At 45.1% G+C, this 25,814-nt stretch overlaps 1 protein-coding gene across 1 annotated transcript in view; it reads right to left on the bottom strand.

The window, feature by feature from the left end:
• Positions 1–499: 499 nt before the first annotated feature.
• The window catches only part of LOC125234873 (E3 ubiquitin-protein ligase AMFR-like), a 43,437-nt gene continuing 18,122 nt past the window's right edge, over positions 500–25,814 (bottom strand). Inside the window, exons 3-10 of the mRNA XM_048141294.1 lie at positions 21,299–21,451; positions 20,330–20,482; positions 19,846–19,982; positions 12,441–12,551; positions 11,956–12,098; positions 4,973–5,073; positions 2,804–3,024; positions 500–2,197 (exon numbers count right to left, since the gene is read on the bottom strand). Of these exons, the coding sequence (XP_047997251.1) occupies positions 2,056–2,197; positions 2,804–3,024; positions 4,973–5,073; positions 11,956–12,098; positions 12,441–12,551; positions 19,846–19,982; positions 20,330–20,482; positions 21,299–21,451 (1,161 nt within the window). The 3' untranslated portion in view covers positions 500–2,055. The remainder of the gene's footprint in view (positions 2,198–2,803; positions 3,025–4,972; positions 5,074–11,955; positions 12,099–12,440; positions 12,552–19,845; positions 19,983–20,329; positions 20,483–21,298; positions 21,452–25,814) is intronic.

Here is a 25,814-nt window from a genome sequence, read left to right as displayed (position 1 = left end):
GGGTAAAAACGCATTTTATCCACTAGTGGCGATAATTTGACCTTAATAAACGACAAATTAACGAAAATTGATAAAAGTAGGTGTTTAATAAAGATCGTGGAACTACTGAGTGATAAACGCATTTTTTGCGTTGTAGTTTCGCATAGTGTTTTGTGTTAAACTCGGTACAAATGTACGTTTTCAAGTTCAGATTCAGCCTCGAAGTTTCGACCTGTGGTTCATATAATGAACCACTTCACTTGCTCGCACTTCCACACTGCGTTAAAATACAACTCTGTACTGAAAAAATAACTATTTAATGGGTTAAAGAAATGATCAACATTTCATTATTGTGGACGCGAATATGTCAATATAAAAATACACTCTGAAAGACTTAGAAAAATAAACTTTCTGCCACTAAAAAGCAACAAGGCCTATGGCCAAGCAACGCCCGAGCAGTGACCGTGTGTTCCCCATTTATCCCCACTGCATGTATGGTCGAGGACAAATGGGAACAGTGGTGACGTCACGAGCACGCAGCGAGACAACGGTTCCGAACTCTTCGTAAGTTCGTAACTACCGAAACATTAATGGCTCAATCACAGCTCCAGATACAATCCTCCAGTGGAAAGCCAATCTGAGTGGGACGGCCTGTAATCGTTTATGTACTCTGGCACACCCATTTTGTCAGTAGAAAAAAACGGAAAGGGAACAGTTGATGTCCTATGAATAAAATGAATTTCACGCCTTATTCTACTGCCAAATTAGGTGATTAAACAATATTATAACATTTTCTTTAGTTATTAATTTATTCAGGAACTGGGACATTGTAATTGTGCCATTACATAACATTAATATTATTTTGTTAAAACTAACTAAAATATCACAAAAGGTGAAAAAAGGTCACATGCTAATGATAAATATGCCATTTTCAAGCAAGAGTACATTTACTTTCAGTCATATACAATAATGCAATCTGCGTTACTAAAACTGACAATGCAGTCCCTTTTTCTTGAAAACGTGACAAATATCTATTGATTCCTCCGTCGATTTCATTAGAGGAAGTGTATTAATTTAAATGTAACAAAATCAAGATAAGTATACATTCTGTTGTATTTGGCGTGCCAACTTCTAACTCGGAATGACAAAATCTACATACCAAGATATTGAAAAAAAAACTTGTTTTAGACACATTTCGAGGTTAGAAGTTCGTTTACCAAATGAGAATGAATTAACTTTAAAAGAAGTTAAGAACAGAAATTAGCAGACTCTCTGCCGGTTATATATTTCACTACCATTGCATTACAATTTAGCGAAATAAATAAATAAATCACTAACATTGAACTGGTATGTGATATTTTGTGAACAACATTATAATTATTATACAATGGTGGCTTTGTGGCGACCAGTTCAGATAATTCCTACGAATCTGGGTTTTATGTCGGCGCAGCATGGTTGAAATCGTCAGTAACTTTATAAATTTAAACATATCGTCCAAAGAAAAGTGTCAATGAATTGTTTTACAAAAACATTTCAAGTAACTTGTATGTCGAGTTCATAAATATGTGTAATTTTTTTCACCTTATTGCAACGAGGTACCTACGGTGAAGAAATGTACGCATATTTATGAACTAGACTGTACAGTCAGCTTCAAAGCGAGGCAGAGTTGTTCAGTAATATCTGAACATTCTGAACACGTCTCTATTGTAAAGGCTTTTAGAAGTTCCAATAATATTTTTGAAAACTTCGGCAACTTCAATATATTATAATGGCGACAGTTCCATTTTTAACTCAATTTAGTTGCAATAGGGTTTACGAAAAGTCAATTTACAGTGTCATCCGATCTGTCGAAAATTAGTCTAGCTCTTTTAAGACGAGAAAAATAATATTATGCTTCAAATGTACAACAAACGATTTTGAAAAAGCTAAAGGAGAAAATTATGCAACTAGCTGATTCATCATTTTGACCATCTCAAAGTAAAATGTCAACATTGAAAATAATAGAGAGGTCATAATTATATCGGCTAGTTGTTAAGGTACAATGTTCACGTCATACCAGCTACGCTCGTGTGCGGCTCAGCTGTCACGAGCGGGCGCGGGCGCGGCGGCGGGGCGGGCGAGGTAGCGGCGGCGCGCGCGCGCGAGGAGCAGCCGCTTGCGGCGTTGCAGGTTGGATTCCCGCTCAGAGGACTCTTGTGGAAACTCTGTGGTTATTTCCCTGAGAAAAAATGTCATCATTTTATTATTTCAGAATAAGAGTCGAAGTTTTGACGGTATGGTATTTAACCTTTCGTATGCGCCTGTCAAAAACTGTTAATTAAATATGATAAACTAGCTTTTGCTGGCGTAAGAGACAAAATGTGGCCTAAGTCACTCTTTATTCCTTCAACTATTTCCATTTAAAAAATCACGTCAATTTGTCGCTCCGTTTTGCCGGCGAACAGACAAACAGACACACACACTTTCCCATTTATAATACTAGTATGCATACAATGTTAAAGTTGAAATATATGGAGCAGACCCGCTCCTAAGCATCTGAGAGGTTAAACATGTGACACCCCTCGAATTGCAGGCGTCCATAGGTTACGGTGACTACTTTCCATCATGCGAGCCGTATACCTGTTTGCCACCGACGTGGTATAAAAAAAAGCCTCAGATGGAAGTCGAAGTTTTGAGTGACTAAAGCGTTCGAATCCTACGGCCGCCGAGTATAGGTATAGAAGTAGTCCCTCTTCCACTGCAGCAAAGGCCAGCACGGGGGGAGGAGGGGGGGCGTGGCAACAGGCGGCCCTCTCGGATGTAGCGTAGTGACGTGATGCAGTACTCACTGTTCGGCCTCCTCGTCGAGTAGCGGCGCGTCAGGTATGGGCGCGGACACAGGTGGCTCCGGTGGCGGTGTGGGGGGCGCGGGAGGGGGCGGGGGGGGGGCGCAGGAGGGGGCAGGCGGCCCTCGAGGATGTTGTCGACGGTGAGGTCGGCGGAGCGCGTGGCCGCCAGGTCGGCCAGCAGCGGCGCCAGCGCGTAGTGCGGGAACATCGCTTGCACCTGCACACACGACACGACAAATCATACGATCATTATTTTTATATTCAGCAGAAACATCTGAAAGTGACATTGCCGATGCTGTTAAGCTTAAAAATTTTATGAAGTTAAAAATTCACTCTATCGACTGAAACTTAAACACTCGATTGCAACCATTGCCGATGCTGTTAAGCTTAAAAATTTTATGAAGTTAAAAATTCACTCTATCGACTGAAACTTAAACACTCGATTGCAACCACTGAATTTAGTGTCATGCGGGTCGACCGCGCGAAGCGCGACCTATTTATATATGACTTGCTGTTGTTGTAAGTCGCGGCGGATCCGCTCTACTATAAAACGCTCCCTGAAATTAATAAATATTACTCTGGTTCCGATCATTCCGCGCGGTCAGTCTGCTAAAACCAGCCTAAATCAGCTCCATCTGAGCTACTAAGACGCCTTCCAACACAGCAAATATTTTTTCCAAGTAAGTACCCCTGTTTTAAAATTAAAACATTTTTTTACATTAAATTACAATTTACATTAAAACAAACCTACATCTCATTATTATCATAAAACACATTTTATCATCATATAACAAAACAACAGAATAAAAGACATGAACGAGTCTCCGACCCCAGTAGCCAGTAGTTGACGCACTGACCTGTCTCGCGAGCGCGTCGAGCTGCGCGGGCGGCAGGGGCTCGCGGCGCACGCGCGTCACCTCCACGGAGAAGCTCGGCAGCCACGACACGTAGCGGGAACACACTGACCTGTCTCGCGAGCGCGTCGAGCTGCGCGGGCGGCAGGGGCTCGCGGCGCACGCGCGTCACCTCCACGGAGAAGCTCGGCAGCCACGACACGTAGCGGGAACACACTGACCTGTCTCGCGAGCGCGTCGAGCTGCGCGGGCGGCAGGGGCTCGCGGCGCACGCGCGTCACCTCCACGGAGAAGCTCGGCAGCCACGACACGTAGCGGGAACACACTGACCTGTCTCGCGAGCGCCTCGAGCTGCGCGGGCGGCAGGGGCTCGCGGCGCACGCGCGTCACCTCCACGGAGAAGCTCGGCAGCCACGACACGTAGCGGGAACACACTGACCTGTCTCGCGAGCGCGTCGAGCTGCGCGGGCGGCAGGGGCTCGCGGCGCACGCGCGTCACCTCCACGGAGAAGCTCGGCAGCCACGACACGTAGCGGGAACACACTGACCTGTCTCGCGAGCGCGTCGAGCTGCGCGGGCGGCAGGGGCTCGCGGCGCACGCGCGTCACCTCCACGGAGAAGCTCGGCAGCCACGACACGTAGCGGGAACACACTGACCTGTCTCGCGAGCGCGTCGAGCTGCGCGGGCGGCAGGGGCTCGCGGCGCACGCGCGTCACCTCCACGGAGAAGCTCGGCAGCCACGACACGTAGCGGGAACACACTGACCTGTCTCGCGAGCGCGTCGAGCTGCGCGGGCGGCAGGGGCTCGCGGCGCACGCGCGTCACCTCCACGGAGAAGCTCGGCAGCCACGACACGTAGCGGGAACACACTGACCTGTCTCGCGAGCGCGTCGAGCTGCGCGGGCGGCAGGGGCTCGCGGCGCACGCGCGTCACCTCCACGGAGAAGCTCGGCAGCCACGACACGTAGCGGGAACACACTGACCTGTCTCGCGAGCGCCTCGAGCTGCGCGGGCGGCAGGGGCTCGCGGCGCACGCGCGTCACCTCCACGGAGAAGCTCGGCAGCCACGACACGTAGCGGGAACACACTGACCTGTCTCGCGAGCGCGTCGAGCTGCGCGGGCGGCAGGGGCTCGCGGCGCACGCGCGTCACCTCCACGGAGAAGCTCGGCAGCCACGACACGTAGCGGGAACACACTGACCTGTCTCGCGAGCGCGTCGAGCTGCGCGGGCGGCAGGGGCTCGCGGCGCACGCGCGTCACCTCCACGGAGAAGCTCGGCAGCCACGACACGTAGCGGGAACACACTGACCTGTCTCGCGAGCGCGTCGAGCTGCGCGGGCGGCAGGGGCTCGCGGCGCACGCGCGTCACCTCCACGGAGAAGCTCGGCAGCCACGACACGTAGCGGGAACCTGCAACAACAATATCTATTATTTAACACAACATTATATACAAAAAAAAAAAACAGAAAAGTGACAGTGAGTAGAACCAAAGACATATGTAACTCCGTATAGACGGATAAAGTCTAAGAAAAAAACGTACCTGAAAACCATAATGAAAAAGGGACGGCGGCCAAGATGGCGTTACGCCTTTGGGGAACGCTCGGCTAGATGGCGTTTATAAAAATATTTGACATTTTAACACATATATCAAGCTAAGAATATGGGCCAAATTGTCCGATCTCTGTAAATAAAAGAGCCGTTTGGAGATCTGTCGAATGAAATGAAATGAAATATTTATTTAACATAAAGATTTACAGACAATTAGTTCTATGGTCCCACACTAGGCGAAGCCTGTCCCGTGGAAACCAAGCAATAATCCAGTATACCACGGTCTTACCTTACAACTCAGATCCGCACGAGTAGTTGGTATCAGTGACTAGTTGACGACACTCACAGGAGTCACAGGCGACACTGACGGTGACGGTACTAGCAGCGAATGTACAGTCAACCAATTGGAACCCTAGGCCACGGTAGAACTATGTCATAGTGACGTTATAAATCAATTTGTAAGAAATCTCTTACTGCTTGTTATTTTGACATGGTTGTAGAGTGGCCTAGGGTGGCAATCGGTTGACTGTACTATCACCCGTGCTGTTCGGCTGTTATGGACACCAAGGTCAGTAACACACGTCGCCTATTTTCATAAATATAATGTACTATCAGCTACAAGTGCATGGAGAAATGATGAATGAATTCATTGATAAATTCACCATCCACTTTTGCAGCTGATAGATAAAAAAAAGATAAAAGACATTTATTATCTGACTATATCATATTATAGATTTTAAATATAAAAATAAGTAAATAGTAAAATAAATAAATATAAAAAGTTGTAGTTATCAAAAAAAAAAATTGATTAATATATTTTATTTTATTTGATATTTCAGTAGTAAATTTAATTGAAATTGAAATTTGAGATTAGATCCAATTATGAACAATTCTAAATGTAAACTAATTAGTTATAATTGCAAGTCGGTTACTCGCTCGGTGGATTACATTAGAGTGTTATGTCAGAAGGCGGATATTTTGGCATTACAGGAGACGTGGCTTTATTTACACAGTTTACCATTTTTGGGAAGCATTGACAGTGAGTTTGGGTATATAGGTTCGTCTGCCATGGATACCTCAGCTGGCCTATTACAAGGGAGGCCGTATGGTGGGGTGGCACTTTTATGGAGAAAAAGTGCGTTTGACTCGGTTTCGGCGATCCACTGTGCGAGTAATCGTCTGGAGGCTATTAAGGTGAAGGTGAAGGACAGGTCGTTCTTAGTCTTTTCTGTTTATATGCCGGTTAATTTGGCTGACAATTTAATAGAATTTACTGATTGTTTAAGTGAGATGAATGCTATAGTGGAAAATAGTCAGGTTTCATCTGTATTTATGTTGGGAGATTATAATGCACACCCCGATAGTTTATTTGGCCGTGAAATGTTAAAATTTTGCGACGATCAAATGTGGACTTGTGCGGATATGGACATACTGGGAGCTAATTCAGATACTTTTACGTTTATCAGTGATGCCCATGCATAGCTGGGCACCGTTAATCAAATAGTTAACTTCGATAATCGTTAATCCGTTACTTAAAAAGTTAACTTCGTTAATCGTTAAAGCGATACATTTCGGTAGATTTAACGGAAGTTAAAGTTAATCGATAATCCGTTAACACGTCATAAAAATAGGACTTCACTGTAGGTAAGTATTATGTATTTGTATTTACTAAGTATCCACCAAAAACCATTAAAACCTGTGACGCCAATCGGTAAAAAAAAACCGAAATGTAATAATTACGGTCTCTTCGGGCTTTTACCTACTGCCGTTGGTTGGCTAAATCCTAGGTTTTACTTCGCATTGGTAATTATTGGGTCATTCATGCGGTCGCGATCGTGATGCGTCGGTTCTTCAGATTGAGATTTGAGATCTTCAGAACTCGATGCTGTGGGACACGATAACTTAGTAGAGTAATCTAAGGCCCGCGCCGGACTCTAACTCGATGCGTCGGTTGCGCGATTTGTCTGTCATGCCTGATGATTGCACCCTATTCCCAGGTTAGTGATCGATCTAGCACGCCTAATAAGATTTAGAAGATCTCAAATAAGTGATCCAAAGTCGCCAATTGGTCTTTAGACTGTTTATAACCGACGGATCTGCTTTTACCGATAAATTCTAGGTTTTGCCGTACTATTACGGGCTTTTACAGTAGCAGTAAGAACGTGGTTTTCGCGGCGCAGCGAGCCGCTTGGGGTGCTGGATTAACGATTAACGGACCCGATGAAATTTAACGGAAGTTAACGAATCCGTTAACATGTTTTAAAGTTAACTTAAAAGTTAATCCGTTAATCGAAATGTTAACTTCGTTAATTAACGATTAACGGATTAACGAGTTAATGCCCAGCTATGTGCCCATGGTAGTACACGTTGGCTCGACCACTGTCTGGTGACACAGGCCGCTGTGCAGTCTGTTACTAGCGTAGAGGTGCACTATGGGACAGCGTGGTCTGATCACCTAGCATTACAAGTTGAGTGTGACATAAATGTTCTTAGACCTCATCATGCCCCTAGAGTACCGGTCTGTGATAGAGTACGGTGGGGGTTTAGAAATGCGTCACAAATCGAAATGTATAGGAGTATTTGTAATGAGAAGCTTCGTGAGATTGACTTCCCACATGATCTGTCTAACTGCTGCGATAGGTTGTGTAGTGATGTTAGTCACAGAGCTGTAATTGATCGTCTTTATGTAGATATAGTGAAGTCGTTGAGGGGTGCGGCGGTGGAGAGTAGTTGCGTGATGATACCTAGACGGAAACGTGGTGTGGTTGGGTGGAATATACATGTTTACCTGGCACATAAGGATGCTAGGCACCATTTTCAGTGTTGGTTAATGTATGGGAAACCGTTGTCAGGGCCTTGGTACGCTCGTATGGTAGAGTCGAGGCGTATATTTAAATCGAGACTGAAGTGGTGCCAGGATAATGCCGAACAGATAAGAATGGATATCCTGGCAGAGAAACATGCTAAAAAGGATTTCCGCAATTTTTGGAAACAGACTAACAATCTCAACCCAAAGCCTAGTGCCCCTCTTAGTGTTAATGGTATCAGTGAGCCAGTTGAAATAGCTAATATGTTTAAAAATAGCTTTAAAGTTGAGCCGCTGCATGTCGTTTCACCTACCGTCCAGACTAGGTTGGGGCGTTCGTCAGATCCACTCATTAGCTTTACGGCCAGTGAGGTCACCTCTGTGATACGCAGTATGACTAAGGGAAAATCACCAGGTCACGACAGCATAAGTATTGAGCACCTTAAACATGCAGGTGTCCATTTGCCGCGCGTATTGTCCATGTTTTATACGTTGTGTATTAGGCACTCTTACTTACCAGATGAATGTATGAGGACGGTGGTGGTGCCAATAGTCAAAAATAAAACCGGTGATTTCTCGGATAGTGCCAACTATAGGCCCATATCTTTAGCGACGACTATTGCCAAGGTCCTGGACAGTATGCTTGATCGACAGCTTAGCAAGTACATTAAACTGCATGATGCGCAGTTTGGGTTTCAGCCTGGACTGTCAACTGATGCAGCTATTTTAAGTCTCAAGCATACTGTCCGGTACTACACTGACCGAAAAACGCCCGTTTACGCGTGTTTCTTGGATTTGTCCAAGGCTTTTGATATGGTGTCCTATGACCTTTTATGGCATAAGCTGAGAACAGAAACTAATGTGCCAGAGGAAGTGGTTGGTATTTTTGATTATTGGTACAAACATCAGGTAAACATCGTGAGGTGGGCAGACTCACTATCAGGGGAGTACAGATTGAAGAGTGGAGTGAGGCAGGGGGGTTTGTCATCTCCTCGGCTCTTCTGTATATTAACGCCTTGATAGAGGACCTCAGCAGTACCAGGGTTGGCTGTTGTATAGCTGGTAAAATGATAAACAACATTAGCTACGCCGATGATATGGTGCTGCTGGGGCATTCTGCTTGCGCAGTTGGTAGGCTGCTTGGAAAGTGTGAGAGGTACGCAGTGGCTCATGGACTTAAGTACAACACGACGAAGAGCGAGGTGCTCGTATTCCATTATTCATGACGCTCACAAACACATACGTACAAGTACACAAGAAAAGAACAAAAAAACAGAGCTGGAAGCCAGCGCTGGTCTTCCGTAGGGCCCATTCGGTGATGCCGCGACAGATAACAAACACACAACAATAAAAAAAGAAGAGGACGAAAAGAGACCGGAAAATAAAACTATTTACCTACATAACAAAGTAAGAAATGTAAGAATACACGTAAATCACAAAACGGAAAGACATAACAGAACACAAAGAAAACACATCAAACATTTGCAATTACAATGAACGCGACCATATCATCTGTCGGCTCTAGTAGTACCTATTCCCAAGTTATCCTACCTTCATCTAAGTCCGTCTCGGACCCGCAGCACTCGGCATCAGTGCCAACAGTAGCACCGCTCCTGGGCCCGTCGCGGCCCGTCTCGGCGCTAACGGCACTCGCGGCAGCCCCGCCGCCGTCGCACGCGGCGCTCGCCTCGCTGGTGGCGCTCACGGTGCTAGCGGCTGAATGAACCAGCAGCAGCGCAGTCAAAGACACTACGGTCAGCAGCGCGCACACGTCGCCTATTTTCACCATCCACTTGGGACGATTCGGGTGTGGCTTATTGAATGAAACGTACGTGAAAATCCTGATCTCAATGTTTCAAATATTAAAATGTATTTGGTGTTCTCGAGTTACTTTAACTGATGATTTTGTCCTGTGGGCGCGCGGATAGGTAATCTACTATTGATATTCATTGTGTTGAGATGAAATGTTATCTAGATTAAGAAATATTGTCTAGTTCGATTTTATAAGTATTTGTAAAGCACATTTGGATATCGTAATTTCGTTTGCGGATGTTGTAAGTCTAGTTTCTCCATTGTGGTCGGTTTTAATGGACAGGGAACGGTAATTTCGTGTTTATTTTTTCGAATTATTTTGCGTTTATTTATATTATGTCAAAATTGAGATCGTTGACATTTTGCGCCAGTCAAATGTATTGACAAGTTTCAGTTGCAAAGAGGTGAGATTAATCGTCCAGAATTTTATTAAAGAGTTTTGTATCGGAATATGTCGACCGGTTATGGGAATTTTCGCTAGTCGATTCTATAAAATCGCAAAATGCACACTATCATGTGCTGTAGTTTAACGCAAAACCAGTTATAGTACAGAACGTAGGCATATTTATTTGTTAGTATGTTCTGCCTAAGTAAATCGTCGGTTATGATATGATTAATGAATATGTATATCTAGCAGAGTAGTGTAACTCATAAGGCGCCGAAGAAAACTCCGGGGTCAACGACTGTCATTTTGAAATAATTTAGTAAACAGCCTAAAATTAAGTGTCGATAACATAGTAGTCTATGATGTACGGTACGGGGTAAAATTTTTCAAGGAAAGGGCGTTTTCCCGCACCGTGATTCGTAAGAAATGGTCGCGGGGGCCGTTCGTCGATGTGCGTCTCTATAGCAGTGAAGAGGGCGCCAAGGGCGGATCCAGCTTCGATCGCGGGGGCGCTTCGGGGCAGCACTCACCGTGGAACTGGAAGAGGTGGTTGACGGGCGCGGGGGCGCGGGGGCGGCGGGCGGGGGCAGCACTCACCGTGGAACTGGAAGAGGTGGTTGACGCGCGGGGGGGTCGCGGGGCGGCGGGCGGGGGCAGCACTCACCGTGGAACTGGAAGAGGTGGTTGACGGGCGCGGGGGGCGGGGGCAGCACTCACCGTGGAACTGGAAGAGGTGGTTGACGGGCGCGGGGGGCGCGGGGGCGGCGGGCGGGGGCAGCACTCACCGTGGAACTGGAAGAGGTGGTTGACGGGCGCGGGGGCGGCGGGCGGGGGCAGCACTCACCGTGGAACTGGAAGAGGTGGTTGACGGGCGCGGGGGCGCGGGGGCGGGGGGCGGGGGCAGCACTCACCGTGGAACTGGAAGAGGTGGTTGACGGGCGCGGGGGGCGCGGGGGCGGCGGGCGGGGGCAGCACTCACCGTGGAACTGGAAGAGGTGGTTGACGGGCGCGGGGGCGCGGGGGCGGCGGGCGGGGGCAGCACTCACCGTGGAACTGGAAGAGGTGGTTGACGGGCGCGGGGGCGCGGGGGCGGCGGGCGGGGGCAGCACTCACCGTGGAACTGGAAGAGGTGGTTGACGGGCGCGGGGGCGGGGGCGGGGGGGGGGGGGCAGCACTCACCGTGGAACTGGAAGAGGTGGTTGACGGGCGCGGGGGCGCGGGGGCGGGGGCGGGGGCAGCACTCACCGTGGAACTGGAAGAGGTGGTTGGCGGGCGCGGGGGCGCGGGGGCGGCGGGCGGGGGCAGCACTCACCGTGGAACTGGAAGAGGTGGTTGACGGGCGCGGGGGCGCGGGGGCGGCGGGCGGGGGCAGCACTCACCGTGGAACTGGAAGAGGTGGTTGACGGGCGCGGGGGCGCGGGGGCGGGGGCGGGGGCAGCACTCACCGTGGAACTGGAAGAGGTGGTTGACGGGCGCGGGGGCGCGGGGGCGGGGGCGGGGGCAGCACTCACCGTGGAACTGGAAGAGGTGGTTGACGGGCGCGGGGGGCGCGGGGGCGGGGGGCGGGGGCAGCACTCACCGTGGAACTGGAAGAGGTGGTTGATCACCGTGGAACTGGAAGAGGTGGTTGACGGGCGCGGGGGCGCGGGGGCGGGGGCGGGGGCAGCACTCACCGTGGAACTGGAAGAGGTGGTTGACGGGCGCGGGGGGCGCGGGGGCGGGGGGCGGGGGCAGCACTCACCGTGGAACTGGAAGAGGTGGTTGACGGGCGCGGGGGGCGCGGGGGCGGGGGGCGCGGGGGCGGCGGGCGGGGGCCGCGCCGCCAGCGCGCGCCTGCAAGTCGGGCACGACGCGTCCTGCTGCATCCACTGGCATAAACAGGAGCTGCAATAAATGCTGCAGGTTAAGGAAACTGACAAAACGAATTTAAACGACTTGCTAATATGAAACATGCCGATTGACGTCGTCGATTTACTTCATATCTTTCTCTCCGAGTTATAAAATAGAAATTGAGTTTAAAAATAATTTCTGACAGTGTTGGTTTTAGGCAAAAATCCGAGGGGTATTCCACAAACGAGCGATTTCGGCAAACGTGAGAATGGCACGATCTCTGACACGAGTTAGTGTTTGTGGCAAACACCGAGCGTGTGGAGCCGTTATACGTCATTTGAGGCTCTTTTCCTTCCATATCTCTACATCGGAAACCTTCACTTGTGAAATACTTACTTATGGAAGAGATGATCGCAGGGCAACTTGCGCGCCTCCTTCATAGGCTCCCAACAGATGGCGCAGTTGTCCTGGTTTTTCTCTACCTCCTCCTTACTCGCCATTGGGTAGCTGGAACCAACAAAATTAAATAAATAAATACTTTCTACTCGGTTCTCATCACCGCACCGCGCGACTCCACACAGCCACCGCAGCGGAGAAGCTTAAGTGGCCTTTAACACCCAGATACCCAAGCAGGCGGGTTCTGAGGTGTCGAACTCATCCATTCGTTCTCAGTTCTGGTTCACCAAATCTGGACGATTCTGATACACTAAAGTTTTTTGGCATGTCCATCGTCCTCTTAATGTTTTTACTAGGGATGTACCGACTAGTCGGGAAAGCCGACTATCCGGCCACATTTGTAGTCGGCGATTAGTCGGCGACTAGTCGGCAAAAAGGGCCGATTAGTCGGCACTTCATTAGTGATAGAAAAACAGTACAAAATTAAATTATCAGCTGAAAATTATGGTTGTATTATGTAGCTATTAGTAATTCCTTTTTTTCTCAAAACAACAAATATCTGTTATTACCACAGAAATAAATTTCCTACCTAGGATTATCGACTTCATAGGCAGGATCACTACCCACTAAGCCAAGCCGGTTGTTAAAAATGGAAAATGTATATAAATATTGTCATGAACCTTTGCACATCTGTAAAAAATCATGAAAAGCGCGAACGAAGGACCAAAAATGACATTCAAAATGTGAATTTATCGAAAATTATGTTCTGGCCGACTAGCCGACTAATCGGCCACCCAAGCGCCGACTAGTCGGTAGTCGGCCTAGTCGGCCAAATCAATAGTCGGTACATCCCTAGTTTTTACACGATTCTGTCACACTTCTAAAAATGAATTTTCCCGACTAGTAATACTCCAAAGTAGCATACCATGGTATAATTTAGTATAGGCGAGAGCATAATAAATTAAAATTGTAACTGGACATACCAAAAATTTTTAAACTATATTTCAAATGAATTCCTGATCTGATAACAATTGGTAGATATAAACATATAAATAAGGGCCTCGCAAACATAATTTGTTAATATAATAAGTCTAAGTCATGGATGTTTTCTATGTATATTAAGTATTTTTATATTAAATAAATCGTTGTCTGAGTACCCACAACACAAGTTTTCTTGAGCTTACCGTGGGACTTAGTCAATCTGTGTAAGAAATCCTATAATAAAAACCGGCCAAGTGCGAGTCGGGCTCGCGCACAAAGGGTTCCGTAGCAGCAAATATAATAAACCAATAACTTAACCAAAATTACAGTTAAATCAACCTATCTCAAAAACTATAAGAGATACTTTGATCAAACCAAAAATCGTTGAAAGAGTTAATTAGCATGCATCACCTCTATTTTTTTTTAAGAATTTTATACCCCTAGTTATAAAAATAGAGGGGGGGGGACATACTTTTTACGACTTTGAGAGCTGATATCTCAAAAACCGTTCACTTTAAGAAAAATGTTTTTTAGAAAACTTTATATCATTTTAAAAGACCTTTCCATTGATACCCCACACGGGTATGTACATCGAAAAAGTAGTACTTATAGTTTCCGAGTAAATCGGCTGTGACAGACGGACAGACGGACAGACGGACAGACGGACAGACGGACATGACGAAACTATAAGGGTTCCGTTTTTGCCATTTTGGCTACGGAACCCTAAAAACCATTAGGGTTCCTTTTGTACCTTTTTGGTACGGAACCCTAAAAAATGAATTCATTCCTTTCTTTTAGGTTCTAGAACTAGCGCAGAACAAAAATAGTACGAATGAAATTGAATCTCTCTATCTTAGATTGAAGTGTAGTCCTTACGATGGACCATGTACAGTCAACCAATTGGAACCCTAGGCCACTCTACAACCCTGTTAAAATGACAAGCAGTAAGAAATTTCTTATAATCCGATTTATATCGTCACTATGACATAGTTCTACAATGGCTAGGGTTCCAATTGGTTGACTGCACACATCGGAACATTCTTACGCATAAAAATAAATCCTTACAAATTAAGCAACTTAATGTTTTTTTTATCTATGATTGTCTGATTCCATCCATTATCTTTGTTTGCTCTCTCTGTTAATTGCTTTGTTATAGTATAGTTTTAATAAGAACATTCTCCGTACTTACGCAAGCGGTTAATGCTACCGTCACAGCCTCGTTGGCCATAATGAACCACAATATAGACAATGTTTCATGTCATTAGTTAACTACTATAAACATTTACTGCATGTATTTGTGGCGAGCCATGCTAAAAGGACCCTTATCCTTCATGAATATTAATTTGTGAGTGTGTTTAGTAAAACGTCCCACTTTGTCGGTTACCATTAAGGCGAGATTTACTTAAGTATCTTTATAAGTATATGAATAAACTGACAAAGCGGCTTTAAAGCAATCGACAAAGTGGGACGTTTTCCCGTGCACACTCACATTTATTTATTCAATATTTATTGAACAAAGAAACACAATGTACAATAGGCGAACTTAAAGCCATAAGGCATTCTCTACCAGAAAACCTTTGGGCAAAGCAGGAAAGTTATAGGCGAGTTTCACTATGCCTTAGAAAACAAAGTCTTTCGCTGCGTCTGTTTGTTTGTACGTATGTTTCCGATAAACTACCTACTACCGAACGGATTTTCATGTGGTTTTCACCCATGGACAGAACGATTCTTGAGGAAGCTTTAGGTATAATTTGTTAAGATTTTGTGTGCATTGATTGAAATATGATGAAATGGCTAATCAAGTCGGAAAACTAAGCTGGCGTTAGGATTTAATCAAAACGTTGCCCAAGCCGTTTAACAATAACAACATAAATAATATGGTGAAATTGTCCTTCTTTCATAAGTCTACAAAAAGGTACCTACGCTATGGCATAAGGAAAACTTACTATACCCATAATTTACATGCCATAGTGCGTTTTCACATTATCCAATCCGATATCGGATGTAAGAAGCATTTCAATGGCAAAAATCAAAGGTGGCGGCTTACATGTATGAGATATCGGTCCTACATCCGATATCGGATCGGATAATTTGAAAACGCACTTACTCCCAGTGCGAAGACAGGGCGGATCGCTAGGCACAAATTACAAATTTTAGTTTGAATATGACACAAAAACGTATTTAAAAGCGCGGCCACACATGCGCGTTTTGAGAGCGTAGGCGGAGCGTTAGCGGAGCGCAATGATAGCGGTGCGCCGGACGAACGCTGGCGTTGCGCCCAGCGGACGCCGGCGTGAACTAACGAGCGCGGATTACGAGCGGAACGCCAGCGTTCGAACGGCGCACCGCTATCATTGCGCTACGCTATCAAAACGCTTTATGTGTGGCGGGGGATTAAGCATGAGGTACCTTCTGCGGTGGAAAGCCGTAATTATAATTACGCAATAATAGCCAGTAACGTTTCCCCTCGAAGTGGTATTTTAATTATTGGAGGTTAAATGTCTATTTACTGTTTGCTGTTAATTACAATAAATAAATAAACAATTACTGTAATGAGCCGTTGACGCACGGACGCAACGGAATATTTATTTAAAAAAAGGATTGTTGACAACGATTATATTTACCAAGTTTTAGTTAGGATTCAAACATTTTGCAATGATAGTAAATCAACAAATATATTTTCAAGATACCTACAATTTGAATTGTGAAATCACACACTGCAGTTTACTACGCTTTCGCACCTTCTAATATTTACTAGGGTACACTATTTTGGGGAATTATTAGGAATTTATTTATTCAAAAAGTATGTTCGATTTTTTATTAATAGCCTATAATGTGCCCTACTGCTGGGCAAAGGCCTCCCCTGTTTGGCGCCACTCGTCACGGCTTTGTGCAATTGTGCATGCTCTCGCCAATCAAAATAGAGTGAGTGTGCACGGGAAAACGTCCCACTTTGTCGATTGCTATAAAGCCGCTTTGTCAATTTAATCATATAAAGATTCAAGTAAATCTCGCCTTAATAGTAACCGACAAAGTGGGACGTTTTACTAAACACACTCACTACAAATGGACAACATGTAAAGACAATAGGGGATTTTTTAATCGAGAAAAAAAAACTTTAACAATCCTCTTTGGGGTTACAGACAGTTTTATAGAAGGCTCTCAGTACTTATACAGTCACCGGCATAAAGAAGTGATGATTTCTGTACCTTGTCGCTTTTAACACTTTCGCTGAACCCGATCGATTTCGTAGCCGATTACATGGGTTTCCCCGTTGTCGCTTTTAATCGTTTGACAATTTCGTATGGAATTTCAAATAAGACGTTGATATGACAAGGTACAGATATTATCACATTTATGCCGGTGACTGTACAACCTGAAGAAAGTTGCACAACACTTACAATGCAACATATTTACTTAATCACGGTGAATAGGTTATTTTAAATTAATGTCCTAACAGATTACTTATCGGGCACTGCGGTGTCATGATGAATCTAGCGGTCGAAAATATCATCGTGGATGATGATTTTATTTGGAATCGATTATGAATCGATTTGTTGAAAATAACAGAGTAACAAAGACTTTATTAATCGTTAACATTAACAACAATACTTTCTAAAATTAACAACGATTTGTTGTCACGGAGTTAGTTAAAAGTCACTATTAATGTAAATAATGTGATTAATTCACACAAATCCTTGTCTTGTCCTACATAGAGGTATTAGTTTACTTTAAAGCCTCCGCCACACATAAAACGTTTTGATAGCGTAGAGCTAGCGGTGCGCCGGATGAACGCCGGCGTTCTGCTCGCAATCCGCGCGCATTCCGCTCGCAATCCGCGCTCGTTAGTTCCCGCCGGCGTCCGCTGGGCGCAACGCCAGTGTTCGTCCGGCGCACCGCTATCATTGCGCTCCGCTGACGCTCCGCCTACGCTCTCAAAACGCGCATGTGTGGCCGAGCTTTTTCAGTGATTAAAAAAAGTTGCGTTGTTTTATCATAAAATCATAATGTACACATTGAAGTTGTTTACAAATAAACTAAAACAAAACTAGGCTATTATTATAAAGCAATTATCTGCCAGTATCCATGTCTAATTATGTTTAATGTTGTCTGTAAAACTGTCTAATGAGTAATGAACTAATCGTCTTTTTATCGTATTAAGAAAAAAACCTTCATAAATTTAGTTAAAGCTTGTTTTATTAACCCCCGTCGTAAAAACGAAGGGTGGTATAAGTTTGACGTCTGTTTGTCTGTCTGTGGGTATGTCTGTCTGCGGCATCGTAGCTCCGGAACGGATGAACCGATTTAGATTTAGTTTTTTTTGTTTGAAAGCTGAGTTAGTCGGGAGTGTTCTTAGCCATATTTCATGAAAATCGGTCATGTAGGGGTTTTTTTCAAAAAATTGTAATCATCATGATTCCAGTTATCCTCAACGGTTCAGCAAATGATAAAATCAAATCCAGAGGCCGTGAGTTCAGTTATCCTCACTTTTACTAAGCCTAGTGGCATCGATTGCAGACGTTTCTGTTAATGATAAAATATGCAAATGCATACGTTTTGACGACGGGTCTCGCTTGTCCCACATTTCACGACAGAGCATTACCATGTGTTTTGCATATTACACTTTCAGTTACAACCAATGTCATGAGGTTATTTTGGGAGTGGAAACCGTAGGTGCCTTTCGTCTGTCTAAAAATAACTTTTAACATTCAAAAAAGTCACCTTATCTTTCGTAACGCGGAGCTCTGATAACTAAATGGTATGCATAAACTGGTTCAAACGCGGTTTGAATCTCATGAATACAGAATTAAATATATTACTAATGTTTTATACAGTACGGTCGCCATCCGATATTCTGGAATGGCCGACCGCCGAGGTATTTTAATATTCAGAAATATTAGTTTTTCTCTTTCTATCACACCAATACGTCGGAAAGGACGGAAAGGGACAATAGTTATTTGTTATACAAGGGGGCAAAGTTGTATTTTAACGCCGAGTGTGGAATTGAAAAACGAGCAAGTGAAAGGATTCTATAGTTGAACCACGAGCGAAGCGAGTGGTTCGAGAATTGAATCCTGAACTTGCGAGTTTTTTAACACACGAGAAGTAAAATACATTTGCACCCGAGTGTAACACAAAACTTTTCCCCTCACTATAGCGAGGAAACTACAACGCAAAAAATGCGTTTATCACTGCTTCCAATAGTTCCACAGGTGGTAAATCATCTTTATTACTAGATTCACCTACTTTTATCAATTTTAAAGCAGTTAATTTAACTTTATTCAAGGTCAAATTACTTTACCCACTAGTGGATAAAATGCGTTTTTACCCGCTGGTATTAAAGGACAAAACACGTGTTTCCGAGCTAGTGAGGGGAAAACGAGCTTTATCGGCTTTGCGGTCCCGGGTTCGAATCCCGGTAAGGGCATTTATTTGTGTGATGAGCACAGATATTTGTTCCTGAGTCATGGATGTTTTCTATGTAATGTATATAAGTATTTATATATTATATATATCGTTGTCTGAGTACCCACAACACAAGCCTTCTTGAGCTTACCGTGGGCCTCAGTCAATCTGTGTAAGAATGTCCTATAATATTTATTTATTTATTTATTTATTTATAACTTTAGTGAACGTTTATGAACAAGGAGGTGCATGTGTACATCTGTGTGATTCAAGCAAGTAGCGTCAAATAATCATTTGTATGCTGGTTTTTTAAGACGCAAAAACGACGGAGTGTTATAAGTTTGACGTGTCTGTCTGTTTGTCTGTCTGTGTGTGTGTCTGTCTGTGGCATCGTAGAATTCGTAGCTTCCGAACGGATGAACCGATTTAAAATTTTTTTGTCTGAAAGCTGAGTTAGTCCGGAGTGTTCTTAGCCATGTTTCATGAAAATCGGTCTCCTATGTCGCGGTCGGGGGTTTTTTCAAAATTTTAATTTTGTGGTTAGTTAAGTTTTATAAGATGATCATACCTAGTGGTCATGTGCGCTTGCAGGCGGGTGTATCTCCTGTGCCTCCACAGCCTGGCCTGCAGCTGCTGCAGCAGATGCCGCAGCTGCAGGAGCAACACCAGCGACGCCATGCTCAGCACGTTGCTCCGTAGCACCTGGATATGATCATACCTGGTGGTCATGTGGGCTTGCAGGCGGGTGTATCTCCTGTGCCTCCTCAGCCTGGCCTGCAGCTGCTGCAGCAGATGCCGCAGCTGCAGGAGCAACACCAGCGACGCCATGCTCAGCACGTTGCTCCGTAGCACCTGGATATGATCATACCTGGTGGTCATGTGGGCTTGCAGGCGGGTGTATCTCCTGTGCCTCCTCAGCCTGGCCTGCAGCTGCTGCAGCAGATGCCGCAGCTGCAGGAGCAACACCAGCGACGCCATGCTCAGCACGTTGCTCCGTAGCACCTGGATATGATCATACCTGGTGGTCATGTGGGCTTGCAGGCGGGTGTATCTCCTGTGTCTCCTCAGCCTGGCCTGCAGCTGCTGCAGCAGATGCCGCAGCTGCAGGAGCAACACCAGCGACGCCATGCTCAGCAGCACGTTGCTCCATAGCACCTGTTAACATACCAGTTAGGTAGTAAGTACCTAATAGGGTAGGCCATCTGTCATAAGTCATAACACTCATAACATAACCTTTGAGTGTGCCTCCTCATTAATGTTACAATCACAATCAATAGTAATCAATACCCTACACAGTGTAAATATTTAAATAACGTGCAGGGACCACTTAGCCAAAGTTCCTATTCATACTGTCAGGCCTTGGCCTAAATGGAGGTCAATTGCGAAAGAGTCTGGCCTGGCAAGCCTCGGATGGAAGCAGCTGCTGAAAATAGCGGCAAATGGATAAAACCCTGTCCCTAATGAGTGGGAAGCTAACGAGTAAGAGGAATACCATCACGTACCATATGCAGCACATGAGCCGCTTCTACAATGAGCGCGGCCGAGTCGAAGGCGAGGTGCGTGTAGTAGGCGGGCGGGCCGGACGCGTCGCAGTCGAGGAGACGCAGTACGTAGCGAGACATCACGTGGACTGCGCCTACGAGGACCAGGATGCACTGTCACAGAAAAAGGAATTGTTAGCAACATGTCTTGCTTTTCACGAAAAAGTAGATGATACGTGGAATCAGAGGCACTGAAGTGAAATGATTGTGTAGTTCTAACAAGAAAGAATGCTCAATTGCTCATATCGCGGCTGCCGCGAGCAACCCTAGCGCTGACACCGCGACGGCGGTCAGCAATGCCGCTAGTTAGACACTCACCTCAGCGGCCATGAAGGCGAACGTGTCCTTGGCGACGGGCAGCGCCCATATCGCGGCGGCCGCGAGCAACCCTATCGCGACGGCGGTCAGAAATGCCGCTAGTTAGACACTCACCTCAGCGGCCATGAAGGCGAATGTGTCCTTGGCGACGGGCAGCGCCCATATCGCGGCGGCCGCGAGCAACCCTAGCGCTGACACCGCGACGGCGGTCAGTAATGCTGCTAGTTCGACACTCACCTCAGCGGCCATGAAGGCGAACGTGTCCTTGGCGACGGGCAGCGCCCATATCGCGGCGGCCGCGAGCAACCCTAGCGCTGACACCGCGACGGCGGTCAGCAATGCCGCTAGTTCGACACTCACCTCAGCGGCCATGAAGGCGAACGTGTCTTTGGCGACGGGCAGCGCCCATATCGCGGCGGCCGCGAGCAACCCTAACGCTGACACCGCGACGGCGGTCAGCAATGCCGCTAGTTCGACACTCACCTCAGCGGCCATGAAGGCGAACGTGTCCTTGGCGACGGGCAGCGCCCATATCGCGGCGGCCGCGAGCAACTCTAGTGCTGGCACCGCGACGGCGGTCAGCAATGCTGCTAGTTAGACACTGACACTCACCTCAGCGGCCATGAAGGCGAATGTGTCCTTGGCGACGGGCAGCGCCCATATCGCGGCGGCCGCGAGCAACCCTAGCGCTGACACCGCGACGGCGGTCAGCAATGCTGCTAGGCGAACGTGCGCCCAGCGCGCGGAGTTCGGAGACGATGATAACTGAAACAGAAAATGAAAAATGAAAAATAAATGTTTTCCGAGCGGAGTGTATAGTGATATAAATGTCAAGAAATATCTAAAAGTAGGAAAGCCACACGGCAGGTGTAGATTTTTTAGAATAGAACTAGTCTAGAATCACGGAAATACGAGAATTATAAACAACGCCAATCAATTGTGATTGTAACGTCTTGGTTCCTGCTTATATGTCAAGGCAAGGGTATTCATGAAAGTATGATTTTCCGAAACTAATTTTGTTACTAAATAGATATTACTAACGCAAGGATATATCGTTGCAATTAAATGTTGCATCATATAAAGCAACATATAAAATGTACCTACACTATCTACTACGTATCAATTTAAACATTTGCCTTTTTCATAAGCATTGTCAGCGAACGTTGAAAAGTATAAAATGGACATTTGAAACCGAAACAGCGCTTGTTCGAAAAAGGAAAATGTATCATTTTCCTGCGGAACAGGCCCATTAAAGATGGCCGAGAGCACTTTATTGTCTGTAATAACTGTCATTACCCACCGTACCTCATATTAACGCGTTTGACCCCTTATTGTTACGACATAAGAGTCTATTATTACTGTATTCGGGCCTCGGTGAGCTGAGATAATGATCGCGGCACGTGACTTGAGAATCATTATCATTATAGCTTTTATTATGGACTATATCACGTTTACTTTATTTAGACATTCATTTTCTATAAACAAGGCACTAATAGAATCATAATTAGTTGACAAATTGACTAACGACGGTCTTGGCAATAAATAATAGATTTATGAATTGTTAATAGGAGCTCTCTGTGACTCTGTGTCTAACATACAATATGTAAACTAAACTAACGAAAACCTTTTACTAAAACCAGTGAGGTTACAGTCACACTGAGCAACTTTTACGATGGGACCAATCCCGAAAACACGAAAATAAAATATCTTCTGATAGTTTCATAGTGTCGTCGTAGTCAAGGTGTAGTTGTCGGTTTCAGTCGATTTTGCGTCGACATTGGTATTTGTGAAAGGGAAACCCTTATTAACCAGTGAAGGTGATGATTTAAAAAAATCTAAACGCATACTTTAGTCTTATACGCCATCAGCGGTGGCAAAATGTGGCAGTATCAAAAATTCAATTTATAGATATTGTGTTGCATGTCGAGCAATGCGTCCGTGTTATTATATATTTTGATTGGGTTAGACCTAGACCTCGTGTTTACGGAATCGATGGTAATCTGTGCCATGTATCCGCATCATACGCGTCATACATTTACACACAATGCTTTTGAATTTCTGGATCAAAGCGATGCATAAACATATTTACTACTATTTCTATAAACTTCTATGATTTATTAGTATAGAACTAGACTAATATATAGGCTCGAATCATGCGTAATCTTATATTGCTTATGTACAGTCAAGTGTAAAAATATGGGTGTACAATTGTGCATATCTTACAAATATGTCCCATAGCATCTTAGTCCGGGCCTCCGGGGTAATAAGAGCGTAGTACCATAATTATGAGTCGATTTTTTCGACACATATTTTTACACTTGACTGTACACAGTCCACACACAGGTAACACAGGCTTCAAAAAACGTTTGAATGGAAAGTATTTAATGTGACAAACAAATTACGCTAATTATTGGTTGAATTTTGAAAACTGACACCAGCCTTTACTGTTACGATCAGTAATGTCAGCATTGTTACTGCTGACACAGCAATACAACTATTTTCAATTGTATAACAAATGCATTCAAAAGATGCAAATCATGGAATGTTCCAGCATTCCATAATCCCTTCTGTGCGCATCACCTGATGTTGTGTCTTTATGACATTAGGCGACAGAGGAGAGCCTTTTGATAGGGTCTTGGCGCCGCTCCGCTCAGGAACACACCCAATCAAGGACAGGTGTTAAACGAGTAAAAGAATGAGAACGGAACGGAAGCTAAACACACTCGTTCTCGGATTGCCTCGGGGTAGTCGGGGTCTCAAGTGTGTGTAGTCAGCCCTCGAGAAAAGTATACCCCCGCTTAGAAGTTTGTTTGCAGAAGTACCAATTAATACTGTTGAAATGACGACCGGTCTGGCCTAGCGGGTAGTGACCCTGCCTGCTAAGCCGCGGTCCTCATTTCGCTCCGGTATGGGCATTTGTGTGTGATGAGCACAGATCAAATTCCTGACCTGACCTGACCCACAACACAAACCTTCTTGAGCATATCGTGAGACAGTCCATCAGTGTGAGAATGTCCTATAATATTTATTTATTTAGAGGTAGGTACATGGAATGTGTGCCGACATGTCATACCTACGTAGGAATATGACGGCGTGATGGTGGCATCGCCCTTTCCGCGTTGCGTCCGTGTCGCGAATTTGCATACAATTGGGAATTGGTTCAGTATCAAGGTGACTCCAGAACGTAAACAACACGTTATTAATAAAGTTAATAACACGACAATGAGCTTCATAAACTGACTACATAATTTATTTTACAAACTATATAGCTTTTTCCCGAGGCTTCGTCCACGTACTAATCTAATCTTGTTTACCCATACAAACTTTGGATCCCCATTTCACCCCTTAGGAGGTAAATTTAGAAAAATCATTTCTTAGTGCTCCTCTACACCTTATATGGAACCTACGTGCCAAATTTGGAATCTCTAGGACCAGCGGTTTCGGCTGTGCGTTGATATGTCAGTCAGTCAATCAGTTTCTTCTTTTATATATATTTAGATGATTCTGTTCAAAATATGCGACATAGGTGAGTTTAGCTTATAATTTGGTTTCAAATTATGAATTTGAATAGTACGTAAATTATGTTCATCATCATGAATAATATCAGCCTTTTATCGCCCACTGGCCGACATGTCCCGGTTCTGAGCTAGTATCACCTAGTTGTGATCCGCAGTTTTTCGGATGTCGTCCACCCAACGTGCCAACGGATGCCAAGCGATTCTTACATCTGTAAGCGGCCACCATTCTGTTTAATATTTTAGTCCACCTGCCATCATGTGTTACTTACAAGAAAATGTAGAAATACAAGAAAAACTACATACAACCAAAACACTGTTTTGTTTACATAATACTTGGTTTGATAATCTGAGGAACACATGAACACATTTAAAATACGACATTGACATCTTATTAACTAATATAATGTAGTTTCAATTAACAACCATACTCGAAATACGCATAGGAACAAGCACATGTGTATAGATACACATACTTTACCAGTTCATACAAGAATCCAATTGGACTGCTGAAGGTCAGAAATGTTGACGATTTGCTCTAATACATAATGCAAGCGCGTTCACTTTCAATAGTTTCAATCTGGAATAAAATTGAAAGTGACATGATATCGCCCATTGTTAGAAAATTACGTAAATGTTGTGCAGAATTGGTAACGAATTTTCAAGATGCATTAGATTTTTTCTATCGAGCAAAATCTAACATTCTGAATTCTACGTCCCTCGAGAAACGCCTCAATATAGCTCATAATATTTTCGGCAACTGTCTTCAAAGACTCCTCTCATTGAACCTACGGCTACTGCCCTTTTAAAATCATTGGCATTTGCAAATTAGTGACCTCCAACTGGAGCAATGTTACGAATGTTACGATTCGCACTTCACCTCGCTGGCGATTTATGCGTGGACCTCGGTAAGGTCATTCCAAATATTAAATCTAATTTACATTTCCTGGCGTGATATGGACTGCCTTGAGCGACCAAAGCGTCAAAAACACTAGGCTTTGGCCTCTGACTAACCTATTACGTAGCTTTACTTGTACGAACTTGGCAAAAATTGGTGCACTAATAAAAATTTGCAATAAAGCATACGGCCTGCCTGATGGTATGCAGTCACCGTAGCCTATGGAATTCTTCTGCAGACCTTAATACACCAATGTCATCTGGCGACAGTTTTCTGTATGTAAGGTGGAGATAATTCACCTAGATGAATGATAACCAGTTGCCGCTGTGAGTCTTATAAAGAACTAAAAAGGTTACAGTCATGTAATGAGATGAGAAGTACACGGCATTTGTCATCAGTGTCATCACTGAGACATAAGATCTCTTTAGTCGGGGAGTCCTGGAAACCAGCCCTTAAGGTGGGTACTCGCATCGAGCGTGTTACGTATCGAGCATGTTACTCTATGACTATCAAAACTCTGTGCTCCGCAGTCGCCGCCAGTTCACTCAAGACATCAAGATATCAACAGCGTACTGACTGAACCGCGTAACAGTCAAAGGATTCGCCAAAAAACCGACGGCCGGGTGGAGCACTCAAAGCGAGCAACGACCGACTCGTTGCTCGCTGGTGTCCCCGTAACACGACGTACTGACTGCACGACTGCTCGCTGTGTAAC

Source organism: Leguminivora glycinivorella, chromosome 16 (genome assembly GCF_023078275.1).
Source record: "Leguminivora glycinivorella isolate SPB_JAAS2020 chromosome 16, LegGlyc_1.1, whole genome shotgun sequence".
Lineage (NCBI taxonomy): Eukaryota > Metazoa > Arthropoda > Insecta > Lepidoptera > Tortricidae > Leguminivora > Leguminivora glycinivorella.
This window is presented reverse-complemented; position numbering and strand designations above follow the sequence as displayed.